Raw genomic sequence first — 23,475 nt, 5'->3', positions numbered from 1 at the left:
GTAGCTATTCCATACTTTCACTCCTCACCAGAGGTTCTCTACTTTATCACCACAATGGTTATGTACTATGGAAGTACAGGGCAGAGTCATCGGGGTGCCCATGTAGCACTTGTTTATAATCATAGGACTCAGAGTACCTGTCTGAATGGATATAATTTTTGTTTGATTATTAGTGACAGTGGAGGATTTTTTTTTCAATTCTTTCATTGTGAAAGAATTTTTTCCCTTTTCTTTTCTGCACGCTTTCAGAAAAAAATAGATCTTCAACTCATTTGACAAATAATAGTTATCCTATATTTTCAAAACAACCATTGTGTAGTGTCAAACTATTTGTACTCACCCCAGCTATGCTGCATGTGGACTTTTATTGAAATACAAATCCTCCAAGAAAAATATGATGAGTGTGTTAAACAAATAAACAGCAGATAATTAGGTGTTACAGCAGCTCTTGTTCAGTCTTCCAAGATTTGCAACATATATCCCTCAGATAGATTCTTATCATTTCTAACTGGTACAGATTTATGAGTTGTCTAGAGATGTCAGTAGGGGTAACCTTAGAAAGACAAGAAGCTATAACCTTAGCATTTAAAACAAGTAGGTAGCTCAGTACATCAGGCTCATTTTTTCTATTTGGGATGATGAATGAGGTAACAAAATAAACCTAGTTTCTGTGGATGCTTCTTCAAGCACCAGAAACAATCTGAAGTATATACAAATGCCACAAACCTTTTAAATAACTAATATCATGTAGTACAGTCACATCTATGTGCTTGTGGAAACAAATTGTGCTCAAGAATACAGAATAATTTTGAATCATTTTGTGCTCAAGATTTTATTAAAAAAATATTTTGAATGTAGTTTCATGTAACCATTAGAAAAATACTTCCATGAAACAGTAATCAAGATGTGCTAGGTAAAAAAATACATTTTAATAGTAAGAAAATATGGTTCTGAGATAGTATTTTTATCAATTTGAGTTACAGGAATTCTTGTTCTTCATATAATTTCTGCTATGTATTTACATCTTAGTCATCAAATGCTACAAGTCAAAAATACCTTTTAAATTCAGCAGTTTTCAAAGTACCGAATACCTCCCCCTAATTATTTTTGCAGATAGTTTGCATATATATACCTCCTACACCCCTTACTTGGGTCAAGTAAGAAGTATTGTAAGAATAGAATTCTTTGTCCCATCTGAAGTCAACAGATGTTTATGCATGCAGAATTGTAGTTTTCACCAAAGCTAAATACCCTACAATGACATCTTCCCATCTGAACATAAGGAAACTCTAAGTTTCATTGTGTAGAATTAGTTTTCCTCCAATACTTAATAATTACATTCTGAACTGGAGCTTTCTCTTCTTTGTGCAATAACATGGGCTTTTATTGTCGTACTTATTGTAACACTACAACCATTTATCCATAAAGTACAGTAGTTTACATGCATGCCATGTTTTTAACCCAAGTCTTAAAATTATATTCTCTAAAGCTGATTTTATACATACCCATTATAAATATTTCAAGGCACTCTTTCCTTTGCACTTGTTTTCATAACAGAAGAAAACATGGAATGAAACAACAAAGAATATGAATAGCTAATACACCTGAAAATTAAAAGAATATTTAAGTTACTTGCCACTTTATCTCTTTGAAACATATGCAATGTTACATCTTAATATTTGCACAAAGAATATTTTTTTAGGCCATGGACAAGATCCTTCTATCTATTTTCTGTGCATGCCTCCTGAGAACAGCAGGCATGATCTTTTCATTTTCAAGCTACACCAACTATAGTATAAAGGGTTCTAAGACAGATGTTTGACCTGAACTGAAGGAACAAGGCAGCTGTTCCAAGACATATATAAATAAATAAATAGATACAGAATACTTGTCCAGTAGTTTTGCTTCAAGACTTCTCTGAAATCTTACACAAATTTCAAGCTTTAGTCAATACCAATGGCAACATTATTAATAAATTATTTGGGTTGGTGCCAATTTAAAGAACTGCAACTGCTGACAGTTATAGAAAATGAATTATAAATAATGTTAAAAAACATACAAATAGAAAGCCCAATCATCTGACTTCTATTTTTCATGAGAATCTTGCATACTTCTAAACAAAAATTTACTCAAAGCTGTTTGTAATTCTTGCCTGTACAATCAGCCTCAAAAACTTCAGTATAGAGTAATACCACCTGATTTCCTCTCTGTGACACAATTGAATTTTCACATCAGAAGAAGAAATGTCAGGCTACAGTAATGCAAAATTTCACACAGAAACACTGGCCTCCTTAGAATCCTCTTATGTCATCTGAAATATTTTGGATTAGTACTGAGTCAAAGGGGTAAGAAGGAACTTATTTCTCTCTATTCAGGTCCTGACAATAATACTGAAAGGAAAATAATAGCATCACCAACAGTCATAGTGGGAATGAATAGCAGTAAATTCAGTGAAGTAGAACTGATAAGAGTGGGATCAATTGTCTGTATACATTCAGTCATTTTTTTCCTCTTTGCTCCTTAGCCTGATGTAAGATAGGATCACAGAATATTACAGATCACCTAGTACCAACTCATCTTCCATATGCAGGCATGCCACCAACCAGATCAGGCCCCATCCAAATTGGCCTTGGACACCTCTGGGGATGGGGCATCCACAACATCTTTGGGCAGCTTGTGCCAGGGCCTCACCACCCTCTTAGTAAAGAATTCCTTTTAAGATCTAACCTAAATTTCCCCTCTGAAGCCATTTAAAACCATTATCTACCTGACAAGCTACAAGATAAGTGCATTTTCTGTAATTGTTCAATACTGTTCATTTGTACTATGCCTCAACTGATACCTGAGGTAGAAAAATAAAACAAAAAAAATACCAGCTGAATGTAATCTCTTGTTTTCTACTAACCTTACACAGTGCTTAGTGCACAGCAAGCCTTTTATCTAGATTAGAGCTCATCATCAGTATGGATCCTATGACCAGAATTTCCTTCACATTTGATTTCCATTTGGCTATCTCACCACAAGGGCAACGACAGGCAGGTTTGAAAATAAATGTTAGTACTTTTACACAAATAATAATGTGTTCCAGTAACAGTGTTAGGTGGGAGAAGTCCAGCACTTCGGTATCTGTTAGGCAGCAGCAGTATGGTACACTTTCTTCTACAGTAATTGAGGACTGATGTGCTTCACTGGAAAGAATACATGAGGCTAACATCTAGGTCCACAGTCAAGTCACCCAGGAACTAGAGAGTTCAAGGCAATTCTCCCTTAGGACACATTATAGAAAAGACTGTTCTGCTATTTGACTTCAATTTCCCTTCTCTAATTCTTCATTTACCTTCTTTCACTTTCTTAAAACATTCATTACATTGTGATTGAGCTTCATGTGTCATATTTATCCCACCTATGTGATATGTATCCCCACATAATCTGTTCTGGGCCTTCATTTAGCTTCTTGCCCTTTGCTTTGAAAATGCTGCCAGATTTAGTAATCCTTCCTTTCCCACATTTACACTTATTAAAGCAGTACTGTATATATTTATATGACCACTGAATTTAACAAAACTAAGCTATGTTTTCTACATAAAGAATATTTCTTGGACACATAATTTCTGGAAAGCTAACAATTACTGATATTTGTCCATCCGATGACTTTTCATTGCACTTTTTGCAAAATCTAAAGCAGTGAAAGGCTGGGGAAAGTGACTAAATGTAATTGAGTTAACGAGGTTATCCATGTGACTCTACTTAGACGGTAAGCTTTCTGTGGTAGGAACAGTGCTCTTCTAACATTTTGCTCAGTTTAATACAACTGATGCCAGTTGTGAAGTATATATCTATGATGAGAAATTGCAGATAACATGAGAGTGAGAACACCCTGAAATACAACACAGAATTATTTAGTGTTGTAAAACTTGAACAAACAGATAAACAGAATCTCTTCTGTCAGGGCATACATTATTCTTGATAATAGATTTCTGGAATAAAGATTCCCATTGCTTACCTTCCCAGTATATCTTGCAGTGTTGGCCATACAGATCACAGGTAGAGGATTGGTGTTCAACTACATGTACTGCTAGTCCAATTTCTAAAATCACTTTTTTTTCCTTACGTTCATCTTGAACTACTTCAGAAGCCATGAATACTGGGGGTGTTCTAATGCAGAAGCAAATAAATAAAGTGTCAGATGACAATGTAAATATTACATTTAAAAGTCATGAGTTACTTTGGGCTACACTAAAGTAGTCTAAATGTACTTCAGTGATGCTACAACTTCATGCAGTAATGCCCCAGATAATACAGTGGCTCAGAAAAGACCATGACAGTTTTGTTAATTAAACATATAATCTTTTTCCCCCAAGTGTTTTTTTTTTTTTCCTTGGTGTTGAGTACATTATGTACAAAATAGAAAAATAACTCCTCTTAGGGCATAATTAATCCCTTGTTTTTATTTTATTTTATTTTATTTTATTTTATTTTATTTTATTTTATTTTATTTTATTTTATTTTATTTTATTTTATTTTATTTTATTTTATTTTATTTTATTTTATTTTATTTTATTTTATTTTATTTTATTTTTTGAACATGTGCAAAGAAGATAAGCTGCCATACTGACAGCTTACACAAAACAGCTTTAGGTTAAATTTAAGACAGTGGCTAAACATTTCAGTTGTGTTTATTGAACATCTTCCTTGAACATAATTGAAACAGGAAAGACCTATCTCATGTCAATTGATGAATGAGGCTGACCAGCTTCCATGTTAGGAAGGGCTTGCTCCATTTTCAAAATAATTTTATGTAAGCTCTTAATATTATGATATTGGCAAGGGTGGGTACAGAGCATAATAAAATGTTAGCTGGAAAATTTCCTAGCCAACTGTTGCATAAATCAATGCTTTAATATTATTTCAGGTTCCATAACAAATTTCTTAAAGTGCTCTAGACAGTGACATTTTAAACTCAGAGAAATTAAAAAGTTGAGACATGATGCAAATACTGTCTGAATTATAAATCTCCAAACTTTGCTATGTTTGCTATTTTTTCTTAGGACTGAAGATTGTTGTAACTAGGTATAATTGTTTTAATCTCCTTTCTATATATTTTTTTTCTCAGTGGAAACTATTTCTAAAAAGAGAGGTAAATATTGAATAATTTCCTTTCTGCTTTTTATATAATACTGTGAATACTGTAATAAGGTACCTCCAAAACTTCCCTTCTCCTTAGTGAGAAGTCCTAACTCCTTCAGTCTTTCATCCCAGGGTAGATTCTCCAGACATTTGATTATAATTGTGGTCCTCCTTTCGACCCTCTCTAGTCTGTTTATTTCTGTTTTGAATTCTGGAGACTAGAACTGGACATAGCATTCCAGGTGCAGCCTGACAAGTGCTGAGTAGAATATTCATATCACACTATTTCTGCTGGTAACGCACCTGCAGATGCAGCCTAGGATCCAGTTTACCTTTGCTTCAGCAGCAAACTGCTATGCCACATCCAGCTTGTTTTCCACCAGAACCTCCAGGTTCCTTTAAACAAGGCTGTTTCCCAGCCACACAGTCACTAGCCAGTACTGGAGAATTTGGTTATGTACTCTCAGGTGTGGGACCTTGCACATTTCTTTGTTAAACTTTATTCAGTTCTTCCTTACCCACTCTCTCAGCCTGTATCATAAGATGTCTCTCCCTTCCGACACGTGCACCTCATCACCCAGTTTATTGCCATCTGCAAACTTGGTGAGAGTGCTTTCCAATCTCACTATCCAGATCACTTATGAAAATGTTGAATAGCATGGGGTTCAGTATTGATTCCTGAGGGACCCTATGTGTCTCCCACTCTACCCTGAGTAAAAAGCAGCTCTGTTTGGATTGTGACACATAAAAAGAAGGGATGTCCACTCAGCTTTCCCACAAAGGTGCAATGAATCTGCTGCAGAAATTTAAAGGAAATTTTCTAAGCATTTCAGATAAAATAGTTGAGTATTTTTCCAATACTTGAAAGACATAGATGTTAATGATTAATAGAGTTAACAGAGTCGGGATATGGGAGGAAAAGGTAATGGAGATGATTTCTTTATAGTTATCCATAGCTTTGTGTGAAAAAAAAAAAAAGATTATTTGAATTGCATGCTTCCACTCATTATCAGAGGACAATTAAGAAACTGGAGTACCTCCTTCCATCATAGCCACAGATGTGAAATTTGGTACAGTGAAGGTCTTGGATTGAAAGATCACAAAAGAGTTAAGTGGTGATATATCATTTAAGGGTACAAAAGTTAACACACATGTGAGAGAATGAGGATGGGAAGCAGAATGAAGAAATGGCCTTGTAGAGAACACTGAATTAGAAAGCAGCAAAAAATGTAGGACTTCAAAGTGATCAACAGTTTCAGACAAAGGAATGAATGAAATAAAATTACAGGAGAAAAGATGCTGTTTTGTAAGCAGAAGAAATTCACCTGTCATTTTAAGAACATTCTTGGTCTGAAGATGACCTTAGAGACATCACACAACAAAATGAGATATCATACAAAAAATATTGGATACAGTGGTGGAGATGAAGTTAAAGGAGACTTGTTCAGAATTAGAAGTTCAGCAGGTCAGTTATTATGAGACTAAATACTAGGTACAGTGCTGATATTGAATTGAGGTAGAAAGGTGTGAGAATAAGAAAGATTGAGATTAGGTGCAGTGACCAGACATAGTAATGTGGCAAAATTTTAACTAGATCACACTAGATGCCCTACACATTTATCCCTATAAAAGCTGCAGTTTATCTCTGACCTCTATGCATGGCATAACATTCTCAATACAAAAGCCTCATCAACTTAATTGTATGTTATGACCTTTATCAGGGTATTTGCATTATTCAACAGGATCTTTATTCATTTGTATTAACTCTAGTCAAATAGATCGCTAGCTGTTCATCTATAGGACATGTACAGCTTTTTCAGAGACAATCAGCATCAGAACTCAACTTATTATGACAACCATTCAGCAGACAATAGGAAAGCCACGTTAACTACAAAAACAGTAGGAATTCACTGTTCTAATTAGTCTTCGAGAGCCTATCATCAAGCATTAATCCAGCATGTATAACATAAGTTGTGTATTGAACTCAGTGGATGTGTACATTATACTATACCTATCTTAGAATAGACAAGTTTTACCTAAATACTTCAGTTCAATCAGGCAGACAGGACTGTTGGAAATTAGAAACTACAGTAGTTGGATGGATTTGTAGCCTGGCTGATGCCCTGTGATGCTGTGGCTGATTATCTGCTACTGATCCCATGATGACTGTTTTGTTATGCTGCAGGTAACAGCACAGGGAAATGAAAAATACACTTGAACACAGAGCAAATTAATCGCACCAGTAACAAAATACAGTCCTGAGGTACTTTGAGGGATAATCACAACATTGATCTGTGTGTGCCTTCTGTATGGGAACTTAGTGAAAAGATCTAGTCTTATGAAGAAGTGATTCAATCCCGGAAACTGTGTATGCTATGCAGTATTTCAGCTAGTCTTTTTTCTACATAAAAAGATGGAAAGAATAGACCTCACTGTCTTGCATCAAGTTTCACCAATTCTCCTTACTTTTCTGATCTCTCTTTCCCATAATATTGAATTATGTGAAGATATAAGATCAACTAGGTTTGTGTATATATGTACAGGGCAAGGATTTTTCCAAGGAGGATCACAGCTCAACCAACCAATCCCCTGTGCATCAACAACACCTACCAGAATATATGTCAGAAACTGTATCTATCCATATGATTTTCTGAAATATCTTCCTCTGACCTCCATTTTTGGGGTGAACTTGAATTGTTGTAACTACAGTAAGAATTTTACTTTGAGCTGTACAGTGAAGACTGAAAAAAGGCAGAAATTTTATTACTCTTTGTGATCATCATATGACAACAGCAAAGGATCAGAATCAGAGGAATTAAAACCACATGACACATATTGCATCAGTGTTTCTTTGGTGTTCTCAGAGTTTCTGGCTTTTTTTGTCCCTTTAGTGCTTATTTTTTGTTGTGTTAGATGCTAGCTGACAATTTTAGTTTCAGTACATTCTGATCATTCCAGCTGCAAAGATTTTCATCTTATGAACTCTTAAATAGATGGAGATGTTCACATTTATTAGTTTGGTGTTATCACCTTATGAGAATGATACAATGAAGTCAGTCAAAGCCTAGAAAAGTGTCATTTTTATGTATCTTGCTATGCTGGACTCATTTAGTCCCAAATCTTAATTATGGAAATACTATAAAAATTATGTTTTTATTACTAAGCGTATTTTATACATACACATATGTATGTATAAGTCTACAGCAATACAGTTTCAGCTGACATCTGAAAGAAGAGGGCAAAAACTGAATCTCTCCAGACTTTTTTTTTTTTTAAATCACTGAAGTCACTAAAGGCTGAAATCTTTAAAAACAGAGAGAAGGATCCTAGGAAAAAAAAATATCTTTGTCAACTTTTCCTTCAGACAAGTAAATACTTATAGTAGAAAAGATAAAATTGGAGTAAATTTAGTATTTTAAATCCCTTGCCTCCTTCAGAAAAGGACTAGGCTCAAAATTAGCCATTGTTTCATGGCATTTTGGGCTCTCTGCAGGCAGAAATGTCCACTGATATGATCAAAGTCCACATTTTTCAACCCTGTCATTAAGTACTCTGGGAGTAGTCCAACAAAACCAAAAAGACAATACATAATTTTCTGCTTGATTTAACAGAATATGTTCTTCTTTAAGGAATGAAAATGAGGAGGCCCAGTTTCCTACAGATTTGTATTCTTTGTTCCTTTCTCTGCCCTCTAGTACAATAAATCCCTTCTGGTCTCATTTTTCACTATGAAATACTTGCTTATGATGTGTAATCTTAAAACTATGTGTGTCCCTCTTGATCAACCCAAACACTGATTACGTGTGTGTGTGTGATTTTGGCAGAAATTTAATGATTTTCATCTTAAAAACTTGGTTTAAATTTTCTACTCTGCTCAAAAGCTATTAAGAGGTCTGAAGAAACACACTTTGCATAAATTTTACTTTCTTAGAAAATAAAACCCACAACTTAGACTGATTTTTGGCTGTATTCTATAGTGGTTTAAATGGTAGAAACCTACGCACAAAGCAAATTAAATGCAACAGTATAGAATACATCATGAAAAATCATTCATCTGGCCAGGCTATCAAACAAGTACAGATATGAGCGAACAACTGCTGGCTGACTGCATTTAATACAAAATTTGTCTGAAAAGAACTTTGTACAGAGAAAAGTGGGGACTGCGCCACAAGAGTCCTCTATTTTTTAGAGTACAATAGATTGGGGAAGAGAATAGACCTTCACACTTCCCTGTTGCGCAATTCTATGATTCGGTTACAAAATGATCGTAGCACCTTGTGCTCCACATTCAGGAGTCCCTAGCTGCAGTGTCTACAAAAACCTGGATTTTCAGAATCTGCTTCTGTGACCTGACCCTGACCTGCAGCATATATATTTCTGGAATGCTGGCAGGGTTTTGTGTGCAGCTGTTCAGCCAACTCATCCCCTCTAAGTATCTGTGGAAGGTTCTGTACAGCTCTGAAGCTATATTTTATACTAAAACAGAAGTTAGGTTGTGGTAATATTAGAGGAAAATAATAAAATAGCTTGTTGAAAAGAATATGCTTTTTGCTGTGCTGAGCTGGTCCTATCTTTAAAAGAAATAAATAAAACACTATTTCACTATGTATAAATAGATTATTGCATTTATGTGAGGAGGTTCAATGCTTCAAAAAGATTTTGGCTCCTAAACCAGTGTGCAAACTGCAGCATAATATTTGGGGGAGCATTGCATTGCTGGAGATCCTGTTTCTTCAGATACATTAATTTGAAATATGAGTTCTTGCTACTTAGATATTATGCAGGAGGAAGTTGAGCACTGTGTAAAAGGCATTTGAAAATCCTCTTCATCATCTTCTCATGCACCTAATAAAAGCTCCTCCAAGGCAAGAGTAATGCTTCCATTTGATCATTGCTTGCTTAAGCTCCTTATACAAGGGATCTTAAAATATGCAAACCAGTTGAATGATTTTTACTTCATATAAATACAGTTCATGAGGCATGATTTCATACTGCTCAGATGCATATTAACCAAATTCATCTCTAGCCACTGTGGTCTCATAACCCATATTATATTTCCTCATCTCCTGATTCAGGCTTCAGTACTTGCCAGTAGGAAAAGGGAAGTAAGCCTACTTGAATTTGTCAAGTCGTAAAAGACAGTTCTACCTAGAGCTGAAAGAGTTGGGGGCAAGTGGGCAGGAAATTATTTTCAACTGCACTAACATGAAACACTATTTTGGCACTGAGAATGTAACAGTAACTAATATCTTCTGGTAAGATAACATTTCCAGAAAAGGATAAAGGAAGGCTAGAAGACCCATGATGCCAGGGGAGCAGAGTCCAGCTTTTTGCTTGTGGTTCTGTTAAAAGTTCTTGAGCCCCACCATGGTGTCCACACCTTGCAGCAGTCAACACTGGCTCTCATAATGGCTGTTTCACCCTCAGCCTGTTACCACCATCATCTTTTGTACTGTCAGTGGCAAATCAGTTCTTGCCTGTGGCCATGGAGAAGATGGACCTATCTCTAGAAGGTTTATGCCCCAGGGCAGTTGCTTAACCCCACCAGAGCACCTACCCTGAGCTACAGTAGCCTCCTGGTGCCTGTCACCGGTTTGCGGGACAGTTTGACCCGGTACCGTGACAATTGAGGCAGGGGACCCACGGGCCCACACCCCGGGGAAGGGGAAGGGGGAAAGGGAAAAAGGAGAAGGGAGATGGGCCTAAGAACAAAACAGCGGCAACGATCTGAGGAGGAAAGCTAATTTACTAAATAGATATCAGAAAGGAAAATAACACAATATAATATAATTGGAATTGAGGCAAATGAATCAAATAAAATGAGCGAGAGAGTGTCCGATAAACCAAAGGCCTTACGCTAACGCTGAAGGTGGATGGCTGCAACAAACACCCACTGCCGAGCTCAGTCCCGAAGGGAAGAGAGAGTCCCGTGACCGCAGACAGTTTTTATCTTTCCCTCTGGGCGGAAATATGTAAAAATACAAAGCATCACACAGTTCTCTGGGAAATGTAGTCCTTCTTCTCTTCTGAGACAGGTACACCCAGAACTATCGATGATCCACGGAGCTGGAGCATTAACTCCTTAACTTCCAATACACCACATGATGTTATGATGTGGAATATCAATAATACAACAAAAATCATAAAACCATAAGAGTGCCCCAGCCGCTGAGTTTTCCCAGCAAAGTGAGGGACACAGACATCTTATGTACATAAGTACATGGCCTCCTGGAAGGACTGGTCCATGGCTCCCTTCCCCTGGAGTTGTGTCAGTGAAACCTAAATTACCCGTTTTAACAGCTCAGCCCTGCCAGTCATGGCCATGGCAATGCCACGTGTAGGTCAACCACAGAAATGATGCATTATAATCTTCACTTCATGGGCACTTATATGACAATACACTTGACAGATACTGCAGTGCTAAAATAAAACATTACACCATATAAATCACAGTAAACATGGACAGAGCTCCCAACTTTGCCAGCTGTTTGTCCCAAGAAACTCCATTTCACCAGTGTGAGCTCAACTAGGCAGCTTTCAACTTCTCTAAGGCAGACTGGGTTTCTGCTGGGCCTGGGACATCAGAACACTGGTGAATGATCAGGGCTTTTTGTTAGAAATTTCAGAGGAAATTTCCTCCTGTGGTCCCAGGCCTCCACAGTTTTGCCATTTGCCTTGGCTGTGCTCCAGGAGAGTCCAGGCTTGTGTCCAGGTGGGGGCAATCAGTGCTGCCAGAAGCCCTGCCCTTCCCTGCCCTGCTCTTCCTCTCCTCCCATAGCAGGGTTGGTAGGTAGGGTGGGTAGTGTTATGGGTGTTTAGAGGGGGTTGCAGTAAGTGTAAATTCTTGTTATTAAAAATAATTTTGTCTTCTAGCAGCTGTTTCCTTTTCTAAGTGGAATGTGTTAATGTGGGACTGTTGAAGGGGGAAAGGATAATGCATCTTAAACTGTAAGTTTTAAATCTCCTCTGTCTGTTTTAAGTATCTTTTTCCTTTTACAGAAGGAGCATCTCAGGCCTGTGCTTGTGATCTCAATGCTATGTTTTTTTAAAAGCCCCTGGAGTATTAAATATTAAATGAGGTGGGGAGGTTTGAGAACCAGCAAACTAGTTGCTGATGGTGTAAGAATGCTAAGACTGACTTCTAATTACTCCTAAAAATGAGGTTTCCATCTTTAACTCATACTATTCCTCCTTTTCCACCTCCAAGTTGAAGACTCCTGAGGAAAAAGCCGAAGACCAAATTATCAATATCAGTAGTAATGGGGGATTGTTTTGAGATCATGAATTAATGGAGAGGGAATCACTTCAGAATATCTCATTAAAGTTTCCTTTATATTTTGAGTCTGCAGTTTCTTAACTTCTGTAATGTGCTGATTATGTGCAGTTTGTAGCAGGACAAAAGCTTTTAAATAGATTTGTGAAGGATGATAATTCAGGTGTAATTAAGGGTGAAAATGAGTGCAAACTCTCAGTTACATCAAGGTAGTATTCTACTATTGTGGTTCCTTCAAACTGTGGATTAGGTAATTCTTTTCCTGTATCTTCAGATGGGCCAAATTACCTGAGCTTTTGAAAGCATTTTGCAAAGTGTAATAATCCCATTAAAAGTACTGTAACAAAATAGGAGCTAAGTAAGGTAACAGAAAACAAAGGTGGGAATGGAGTCAGAAAGAAAATAAACGAATGTGCTCTTGCAGGTTTTGCTACACTAGCTTTTGCTAGAATATTTTTATTTGGATAAGTGAAAAAGGTTTTTTTTTTTGTTTGTTTGTTTGTTTTTTAAATGTTAGTAACAAATGTTAGTAATGTTAGTAACATTAGTTAAATGTTAGTGTCATCAAAACTCTTGAGTCCTTGAGGACAGAGGATTTGCGGTGCCTGAGCCATAGGCCCCTCAGGACATGGCTTGCACCAGAAAAGTAAATGAACAAAATGTACAAGGAAAAAGTTATGATGACTTGGAACAATTTAGTTATGTTTGTTATTAACAGTGTTTTTCTTCCCAAACTTAATAAGCAGCAGTTATTTAGCAATGACAGTAGCTCAGATCTGTAAGGGTAATTGGCATTAGGAGGAAAAACTGTTAAGGTGGTGCTTATGATGTGTGTTTGTTTTATGATAATGTAAATATGTAAATCATGAAGTGTAAATATCTGTGTATTATTAATGTATAAAGACTGAAGAAAGCAAGTAAAACCTCAGACAGGAGGAGAGTGGTATTATAAATAATAATTTGTCAGACTAGTAGGATGCATTTCCCTGGAATTATGCTATTTTAAGAAATCCATTATGGAATGTAAGCTGTTGATTAAGAGCTCAAAAGTTAAAGGAATATATAAAACTCTTCAAAAAAAAAGTTAATCTAACAGACTAAGCAGTTTAGATAAATGTAATTATTATGGTTTTGGCTAGATTTGAACAAAGATACTGAACAAATCTAACTTGTTAATTTAGTATTTTATACTTTTGCTTCCATTGAAGGTATTTAAAATCTAAATTTCGAAAGGGGAATACCTATCTGGAAGTTCAGGATGTGCAGTTATGAAGTATGGATGTTAATACATCTACAAAAAGAAGGAGGAAAAGAGGATTTTTGCACAAGTTTCCAAAGTAGTTAGCAAGCAACAGTGTTCAAATCAATTATTAAATACAGTGGATTAAATAGAGGGATGCTTTTCTTTGTTGCATTTGAATAGTGACATTTTTTGTTGTTTGTTTTTTCTTGTTTCATGCCAGATGTTCTTATCAGGGAAAATAATGGTGGTATGCTTTAATATTAATGAGTTGAATCTCCTGATAATAATAGTATATGTATCTTCTCAAAATACAAATTGTGATTACCATGTGTTGAATTTGAAGTGTATCTCATTACAACTATAAGAAGAACTTTCTGTTTATTATCTTTATTCTCTCTACCTTCTGAATGATTCTCCTTTTAAAATTAATCATTTCATGTTTTGGTGACCTTTAAAAAGTAAACATGTATATCACCAGAGGTACTGCCTAATCTGACAAAATAGCACATAAATGTCTAAAGATAAATATTATGATTATTAGTTTATTCATTTGATCAACTGAGGAGCAATTAAAGTACCTTTACTTTTTTATTATTATTATTTTTGCTCCAGGAATGAGAGCACTGAAGTCCAGAAACTGTCAGTGATTTGGTGACACACAGAACTTGCAATGCAGGCAATAAAAACCGTGGAAAAAGAAGTGACTTTTATAAAGGAAACACTTTTCACAGAATCTTTCCTAAAGAAACAGGAGTGCAGCAGAAGCCCAGAGAGCAGGCAGCTCTGTGAGCAGCAGCCATTGGAAGGAGCTGTCTGCAGCTCTCAGTGCTGTACTGAGCATGTCCCAGCGGAGCCCAGTGCAAGCTGCACATTATGCAAAAAGGCAGCTCTAGCAGATGGGAGAGAGGCACAGCAAGCATTTGCTTCACTTGCATCGCCACCGCTTGAAAATAAACCTGGATCGCTAGAGGGGATCTTGCCGGCAGGCCAAGGGAGAGAAATCCAGGAGCATGGCTTGATTACTGAAGGTGCTGCGTTGCGAAAAATCATGGGGAATCAAGATGGGAAGCTGAAGAAAAATGCAGGTGATGTGCATGAAGGAGGAGAGGATGCCTCTGGGCCGAAGGATACAGATGGCACAAAGAAGGTATCGGGAAGCAGGAGGGGACTAGGGAAGCATGCAAAAGGAAGCGAATCTGGTAAAAAGAAGAGTAAATCAGATTCAAGAGCCTCTGTGTTTTCAAATTTGAGGATTAGAAAAAATCTATCCAAGGCTAAAGATGGGAATAGTAGTTCAAGGGAGGATGTTTTGGAAAGTCAGGCCTTGCCAGCTGGAGAACTGGACAGTACTCATTCGATCATTACTAAAACTCCAGATATTAGCATCTCTGCAGATGAAGGGGGTCTTTCTGACACAGATGCTGAACATTTTGAAATCAGAAATGAAACTGTCCCAGTTGCTGCAGAGACACAGGATGGACAAAGGACCAGCTCTGGGTCTGATACAGATATATACAGTTTCCATTCAGCCACAGAACAAGAGGATTTGCTTTCTGATATCCAGCAAGCTATTAGACTGCAGCAGCAGCAGCAGGGGGCAATTAACATTGGAACGGAGGACCTTGTTACCAAAACAATGGGCCGACACATGGCTAATTCTCAAGCAGCCCCTTTGGATTTTGAACGGTTTCTTTCAGTAACCGCCACTGACAAAGAGAGTAGCCCCGATGCTGTGGAGGCTTTTCCAGCAGAATCTGAAATTGCAGAAGACGTTCCTGTTTCCTGTGCAACTGAACGTGAACTGAAAGAAGCAGTAAATGGAACGGACTCTCCTGGTAACGGCTTATTTGAACCACAAGAACATAAGCAATTGCCTGAGGAACAGCTCACTGCTGGAGTGGATGCTGCAGCTCATGAGATTGAAGATGATTTAAATAGAACTGTGATAGAAAATGGGTCTGAAGCACGCAGCTCCACACTACATTCCCCAGCCTCAGCAGCAGATTCTGAGGCTAAAATTGCTGAAGTGCAGGCAGTTGATGTCCAAGGTTCAGTAACCGAGGATAGAGCTTCAGATACAGGCCGAGATCATGCTGCTGAGACTCAAGAAGGGAATCACGCTCCATCAGCCAGTCAAGAGGATCTGCATAAAGGTTTATCTATGGAAACAAAAAATGGCACTTTGTCCTCTGAGGGAACTGCAGAAAGTCCGATGTTTGGTTCCCGATGCTTTAAGCCCTATCTAATTAATCCTTGTTACATCAAAACTACAACTAGGCAACTGAGTTCTCCCAACCATTCACCTTCTCCCTCCCCATCTCAGAGCCCGCTTTTTACAAGGAGACAAGAGTCCTTCCACAAAAAAGAAAAAGTTCCTATCAAGAAGCAGAGGTCTGCTAGTTTGGCTGGTTTGTTTAGCCGTTCAGCAGACTGGACAGATGAGATATCTAGTCACAAAAGTGAGATAACGCAGAAGGTGGGCTCTGCAGGCTATTTGGAGCATAAGGGGTTCAGTGAGAAATTTCAAACAGAAAGAGTGCCTTTGACTCATTCAAGAAAGTCCTCAGGGGTTCAGGCTTCTACAGAGGCATTTCCCAATGTCTTTTCAGGTGAGTGACATGTATTAAGATTGTTGGTTTTTTTTTCCTGAAGCCTTTGAAAAGGTATTTAAAGTACTTGAATTCAGCTTTTTGTACATACAGTTGTCTTTACTTGTAGTGACAGTTTTAAAATGGAAGGCCTAATCTTACAAACACATTCACATTTTATTAATGAGAATAGTCTCTCTGTATTCAGTGTCAGCCAGGCAATAGTGCCAGTAAAGGAAGTACATAACTCTTTGAAGTTTTTCTTCTTTCCCCTTTTTAATTCTTTGTCTACATCCTGTTGAAAAAGGCTGGGTGCCTTAAATTATTCTTGTGGAGAAATGCAAAGAGCTGCACTGTTTGAAGCAGAGGAGCTCGCTGCTTAAATGTGTCTTGGATCTAAAGCTTTCTGTATCCATGTGCTTGTTTAGGATTTTCTTGTTTGGTATAAGATGTTTACAGTATGTATGAGAGCTGCATCTGGTATATGTCTGAGGCAATTTGGTATAAAAAGGAAAGAGGTATGCAAGCATATATGAATAGCACTTCAGAAAATAACTGATTTCCCCTTCAGAATGTGAGAAAGAGGAGGAAAAAATGTTAATGGCTTCAAAAGAATGCATAAAAAGGAGAATAGAAACAGCAAATTTTGGTAGTTCTGACTAGCTGTTGTTGAGGCTGCAGAATGTGACCCATTCAGGAAAGCATTCTTTTACCTTGTGTATTGGGCACCTTGCACCCTGTCAAAAAAGGCATAGATACAGAGTCTAAAAAATGAAACATAAAGTGCAGGAAAAAATGCACACTATGGGGTTTTATTTGTTTTTCTTCATTTTTCCATGTACAATTTCTATAAAAAACTTAAGGCATTTACAAATAGGGAAGGCCTCTGTCACATATGAGGTATGTACACAGCAATTTCAGAAACATATTCCATTAATTTTTCACTTAGGAAAACTGTAAAACTAATACAGGCATCCTGCAATTGTTTGTTAGAAGATTAAAGCAGTTGCATCTGTAATCACTGTTTAGGTTTATTTTGAATGGATCTGTTTTAGGTGCATGAACACAATAACTACATATATACGAGTGATGTTTGAGACCATGGGTTGAGATTCTATTTATTTTTCTGAAAAAATGAATTAGTGTTATTTAAAAATCTCACTTAAGAAAACGGTTGAGCCAGTAAGATAATCTTTTCATAAAGAATAATTGTTATGTAATTTTGAAAATCTGCATTATAACTTGTAGTTATCTGCATTCTCTTTCTCTGTGTACATTATGCTCTGCTGGACATCAAAATATTACTGGTGAATGAACTTGCCTGGAGGCAAGGGGGCAGGGAATTAGTAACTTTTATACAAGAGCAGACTCCAGCAGTTTGAAATATGCAGGTAAACTTTTGTAAAATGAAAATGCAAGAATAATTTATTTAATTGTTTGGAGCAGAAATCCCCAGATTCTGTGATGAAAACTGGAGTTCAAGACAAACACACTCATCCCATCACCCACCCAATCCATCTCCCCTGTGAATGGGACCAGTCCTCTTTGAAGAGAGCTAAATCCTTTCTGTGTTTTAAATCCCTTCCAACTGTTTGCATATAATTAATTATAAACATTCCTACCTAGTTTTACAACTGGAGGTGATCTCTACTTTTGGATTTTTTTTGGTGTATAGAAAGATATCTTTTCCTGTCAAGATTTGATAGCTTTATAAACAACTTAAGTTGCAAATCTTCGAATTGCATCACCAATAATTTAGCTCTTCTTTATAGTGGTGTTATGACAAAAATAAATGTTCTGTGTGCGAACTTCAACTTTTTTTTCCCAAGAAACGTACTTCTTCATGTTTCCTTTCAAGTTTTTTGATTTATGCATTATGTAAGTATTTTTAGTTGCTTTTTTCTTATCCCACCAACATATTAGATTGTTTTGTGAAGAGACCAATGTCTAATGCAACAGTGGTTCTGTCTCTTATGGAAATTACTGTGACCCTCATTTGCATTTATATGCCAGCTGTCTCTGCAGCCAGAGGACAATTACACCTTTCAGTTCATTCAGAATAGCTTGAAATGAGGGAATCAGAAATGATGCTTCATCTCTCATTGGTTGACCTTCTGCTTTTCGTAAAACATAAGTTTCAACTTGTAATTTTCAGCTTATCATGAATACCCTAATAATAAGTAGCATGCAAGGAATAGGAAAGTTCAGTTTAAACTCTAAATCATTGCTGTAAGAGCAGGGAAGTCTTCGTTAAAGCTAGTCTGCATAGCAACAACTACAGAAATAATTTCTGTGAAATGTAAATATTGTTTTTGAAAATTGTTCTGTGTTAATTGCACACATCACATCCATCAATTTGGTGATTACTATCAGGCTTTTATAAATAACATTCCTTACAGTGGCTCATTTCTATGTTAAAATAAAAACAGAACAACACAAAACCAGCTTCTTGCCTGGAGGGTTGAATCCCATCTTGCTGTGCAGTGACTGCAGCATTGTTTTGCATTTCTAACTAGAATCAAGTAAAATATTCCACAACATCACTTCAGTCATTGATTTTAATGACAATGTTTTCTATGCAGATGACTGGCCTACTTAGGCACTACGTTGCAGTTTGGCTGTGTGCCACTTGGGTTTCACAATGATCCATGCAAACTAAAGCTGTTTTAATGTAGATGGGAACCAACAACTGGAATTGTAAATATAATTATATGATCACTTAAAATAGTCTTGTTTGGGGGAGAAAGAGAATAATTTAGTTTGTCAAAGAAAACTCTTCTAACTTATCCTCTTCTGAATAATTTTATGTTGATTTATGTGAGGAAATAAGTACAGTATTTTGAATTAAATTTGATGGAATGGCTAAGAATGGGGTGTGGACAAATTCATGGATATTTTTTAATTAAGGCAGCACATCTGTTTCTCCTTTAATACAGCTGTATGTGAAACTGTAGTAATAGTAATTACAAGTTCTAGATTACCTGATGCACAGAGGAGTCATGGATTTTATGTTGTGGTCCCAGGAGGACAAGAGCTGAACCAGAATGAACGGGGTTGGTTGTTTCACTCCAGTTTGTGGCAAAGAATGATTTTTTGGCTAGCATTAACAAAGTATCATAATGGGAAATGAAACTGAGGTTTCCAAACCTTTAGAAAACAGGAATAGAAGAACTAACAGACTCAATTAATAGAAAAGAGTTTATCCTTGCATTTGAGTTGCAGTGATTGCAAAGAGGCTAGGAAGAGAGTCTGTTGCATAAAAAGAATGTAAGAGTTCCATCAGCTACTCCAGATTGTAATCAAACTAATAATACAAACCCTTGCCCTTTCTAATCTCTCTCTCTTGGTTGTCTGCAAGACGTTTGCTGCATTAATCTGTTTTAAACTGGTCTATTATTTTCAGATATAAATTTGTGAAGAGAAATTTATCCTGCTTTAGATGTAGAAAGGGGGAAAAAGAAAGCTAAAAGTCTGAGTTACCATAGGCACGGGATTCACTTCAGGTTTCATTTTATGTTCTCGTGGTCTCTCTGATTTCCATGGAATGCAAGTCTGCTTCTCACAAAGGCCACTTTGTCACTTCTGCAATGTACTAACATCTTCTGCACCCACTTTCAGTTCTAGTACATTGTCTGCAAGCTCATACAAAGGTCTTAGTATGGATAAGTATGTGAAAACTTGAGAAACTATAATGGAAGTTTGTGTCTGAGGCATATAGTAGAGCTTTTAGATACATTCACAAGTTTTTTTGTTTGTTTCCATTCTGATTCATGTGGTTATGCACATAATATGAATTTGTTTCTATTGGTATACTGAGAAGAGCTTTTGTCATGCAACTTTATTTAGGTCTACTTATGGTTTACACTTTCACTGATGATGTTTGTTAGCACTTATACGGATGTATTTTATCTGATGGTGGGGCCGAGCAGCCTTTTCTAGCTGTCCAAGAGCAGCCCTCATGTGCTATGGGATCACATGCTCTCTTGAGTTCTTTCCTTTCAGCATCTGATGGAAATGCTCTTCTTTTTGTCTAGTAAGCCCAAACCTGAGGGGAGGATGTGGGGAACAAAACTGCAAAGTTCCAGTCCAGCTACAGCAAGATGTGTTTTAAAATGGGCTACAATTCATTATGGAAAAAACTTTCAGTGCTTATAAGCTTCTTTAATGGTACTGTGCCAGCACTGCAATATGGGAATCGGAGAAATGTGGGTAATGTCTCTGGAATGCAAGCCTGCCACAGTGTTGTTTTGATGCAGTCTTATGATTGGTACTTTGATCTTCTGGAGCTTCCTTGGAAGTAAAAGGTTTTGGTCATGGGGTTGAGTGACTGTATCTTCCAGGCAACCTTTACCTGGGCAGCAATCCTATTGTGATATCTGATAGCCAACCTAACTCACACCTAAACTAGAAATATGACTTTTGTTTGCCTGCTGATCTTTTCTAGGGTGTGAAGATATAAAGGAAACAAATTTTTGTGCTGCCTGTGTGTGATATCTAGCACCAGTATTATATTCATTCCAATGGGAGCAGGCTAGAACTAGTTGTTAAGGACCTTATTTGCTTTGTTGATTTAATCTGTGAAAAGAGCAAGTGATTCTTCCAGAGGAAATAGGTATATGGATTTTAAGTTTGAATCTGTTTCTTGTATCTAAATATGCCTTGTTTCTGTTAAAATGTTGCTAAATTGTTAAATAGAAATTTAACTTAATTGTAATTGTTTAGTCCAGCAGACTGCCACAAAGATGATAGGGAGGTGTTCCACACCCCTTTATGAGGAAGGGATGAGAGACCTGGTTCAGCCTTGAAAAAAGAAGACTCAGAGGGGATCTGATCCATGTCTATAAATATCTGAGGAGAAAGAAGTAAAGGGATGAGGTTGGACTCTTCTCAGCAGTGTGTGGCAATAGGACGAGGGGAAATCGCCACAAATTGATGCAGAGAAAGTTCCACAGAGATGTGCATTGGAGCTTTTTCACAGTGAGAGTGACAGAGCACTGAAACAGGCTGCCCAGAGGTGGTGGAGTTTCTTTCTCTGGAGACATTCAAGACCCACCAGGTCTTAAATGCCTACCTGTGTAACTTGGTCTAGGGAGCTGCTTTGGTGAGGGGGTTGGACTTGATCTCTTGAGGACCCTTCCAAACCCTACAATTCTGTGTGTGTGATTTTGTGAAATATTTTTTTTTTGGTTGTTTTTTTGTTGTTTTTTTTTGAGATGGGGGCTATGTGAAATCCTGGGGTGTTTTCCAGATGTCTGGTTTCTTAAAAATTGTGTAGGTTCTCTTGTGTAGAAAAAAAGAAATAACAAAACAGTCCTCCTCCTTGGAGCAGGCCTCGCTTTTTTCCCCTGTGCTGTGGTATCTCAAGAAAAATAATGTTGGCATGGGAAAGTATCTCCATGAATATTTTAGGCTGCCTGTCTATGAAGGATTGAGCTCTAATGTGAATCACAGTAGTAGAAAGTGTGAGATTACCAATTAACCAAGTTATTCTGTTTGTGCTCTAGTTAAACCAAACTCAGGATATGGCCAAGAGTATTCTAAATTACTGCTGCCAAAATGTGAACTTATGTAAGGAGTAGTGGTGATGAAGCATATACATGTGGGTGTTTGGTGACTGTGATTATTTTCAGGCCCAGTTTAATGCATAGTTCTGTCGTGGTTAGGTGGAATGTGACAGCTTCTGGAGACTGTTTTATGAATGCAGTTTGTCCTTTGTGCAAATGAGATGAGTTGGCACAAGGAACACAGGGCTGAAGCAGTGAGACCGCTGTGCGAGGAAGGTGATGGATATGAGGACTTGACAGTGACGCTTCATTCTTCTCTCTTTAGATGTTAATACAAGGCCACTTGCATATCATTAGGTGCTTCAGAAAAGGCATCTGATTAGGCTCAGGAGCAGTGTCACGCTATTGTTGTTGCTGCTTATAAAAAACTTCTTCAATTCCTACACTGCTGTTCCTGTGTGGGAAGTTAGTGACAATGAGATGGCCTGTGTTACTTGAGTATAAAGCCAATATCCCTCACTTGATTTCCCTTGATTTCCCTGTCGCTGCTGCCCAGGATAAATTTCCATTGTGTGGATAGAAACGGTTGGGATCATTGACCATGAAAAGGAAATGTGCTAAATTTCTGATGTGTTGTTTTCAGATAACTACAGAACATAGCTTATTTTATCTGTAGATGTTTATACTGTGAAACTCATTAAAGCAACTTGCTGTTTTGCAATGGTAAGACGCAGTGGTTATGACATTGCATATGCAACATCACAGATGTAATGGTGAATCCTAATATGCACAGCATTAAATGGAAATATATAAATACACAAGACAAAATTGCTTGGGAACTTAATTTTGGTGTTTTGACATGTATAGCTCAATTGTGGAAGGAAATTATTGTCTGAAATGAAACTTGTCATTGATGTATTCTTACTCATTGGTTTAAAAAAAAAGTTCAGTGTCAAGATCTGTATGAAGCTTATCAGAATTGCCAGATCTCTGAAACTGTTATGAATTTGAGTCAGGAAGAAGCACAGATAAGTTTACTGTATAACTAATTACAGGAGGTAGTTTTGATTCTAGAGCTCATTTGGCACCAAGATCTGACTCAAGTATCCCATGAAATGCGTAAGTAGTATGTACAGGGCAAAAATAACTGTTTTATTCTTTCCTCTTCCTAGCACTGACAGGATAAATGTCATTCCACAAAAAGAAGGCAATGCTGTGATAATGTTATAATTAACTTTGTTAACATCTGGTAGCAGTCATGGAAAAAAAGTGGTTTTCATTTAAACAGGGGAAAAAAAATACCAACAAACTCCAAAACATATTGTCTTCATAATAGAGGGTGTGGATCTAAATGCTTTTTTTGTCATGCAGAGTCATGACAATATAGTATGCTGTGAAATAGATGAGGAAAATATTTGATTACATCAATAAAAATATAAAATCTTAAGCATATCTCTTGTACTGTAAGTTTTGTTTAGATGAAGTTTAGAGAAATATAGCTGAATGTTTTGTTTTGGTGGAATGTAGTCCTTTTTTCCTTTTGGCCTTTTTCTTCTCAGGTTTTTGGAGTTTATATATTTATTTATTTTTATTTATTTATTTTTAGATACAAAGGAAAAAAAGCCTTTTATATGTTGTATAAATACAAAACAAAAAGTCAGCAGTTATTCAAGGTGGAGAACATTATTACGCTTGGGTTGCTTGGGTCCTGTAGAGGAAAGAAAGTAAAGAAAGTTGGAA

The 23,475-nt window shown here is 37.0% G+C and overlaps 1 protein-coding gene across 2 annotated transcripts in view; it reads left to right on the top strand.

Annotated features, from left to right (window-relative positions):
• The first annotated feature begins 14,501 nt into the window (after positions 1-14,501).
• Positions 14,502-23,475, top strand: part of FMN2 (formin 2) — a 134,135-nt gene continuing 125,161 nt past the window's right edge. For both annotated transcript variants that reach the window (XM_065729833.1, XM_065729825.1), the window contains exon 1: positions 14,502-16,252. In XM_065729833.1, the coding sequence (XP_065585905.1) occupies positions 14,692-16,252 (1,561 nt within the window). In that variant the 5' untranslated portion in view covers positions 14,502-14,691. The remainder of the gene's footprint in view (positions 16,253-23,475) is intronic.

This window comes from Cyrtonyx montezumae, unplaced genomic scaffold (genome assembly GCF_038088225.1).
Source record: "Cyrtonyx montezumae isolate F1298 unplaced genomic scaffold, pur_monq_1.0 scaffold_0, whole genome shotgun sequence".
Lineage (NCBI taxonomy): Eukaryota > Metazoa > Chordata > Aves > Galliformes > Odontophoridae > Cyrtonyx > Cyrtonyx montezumae.
Note: the sequence above shows the minus strand (reverse complement) of the source record. Positions and strands in the feature narration are given on the sequence as shown.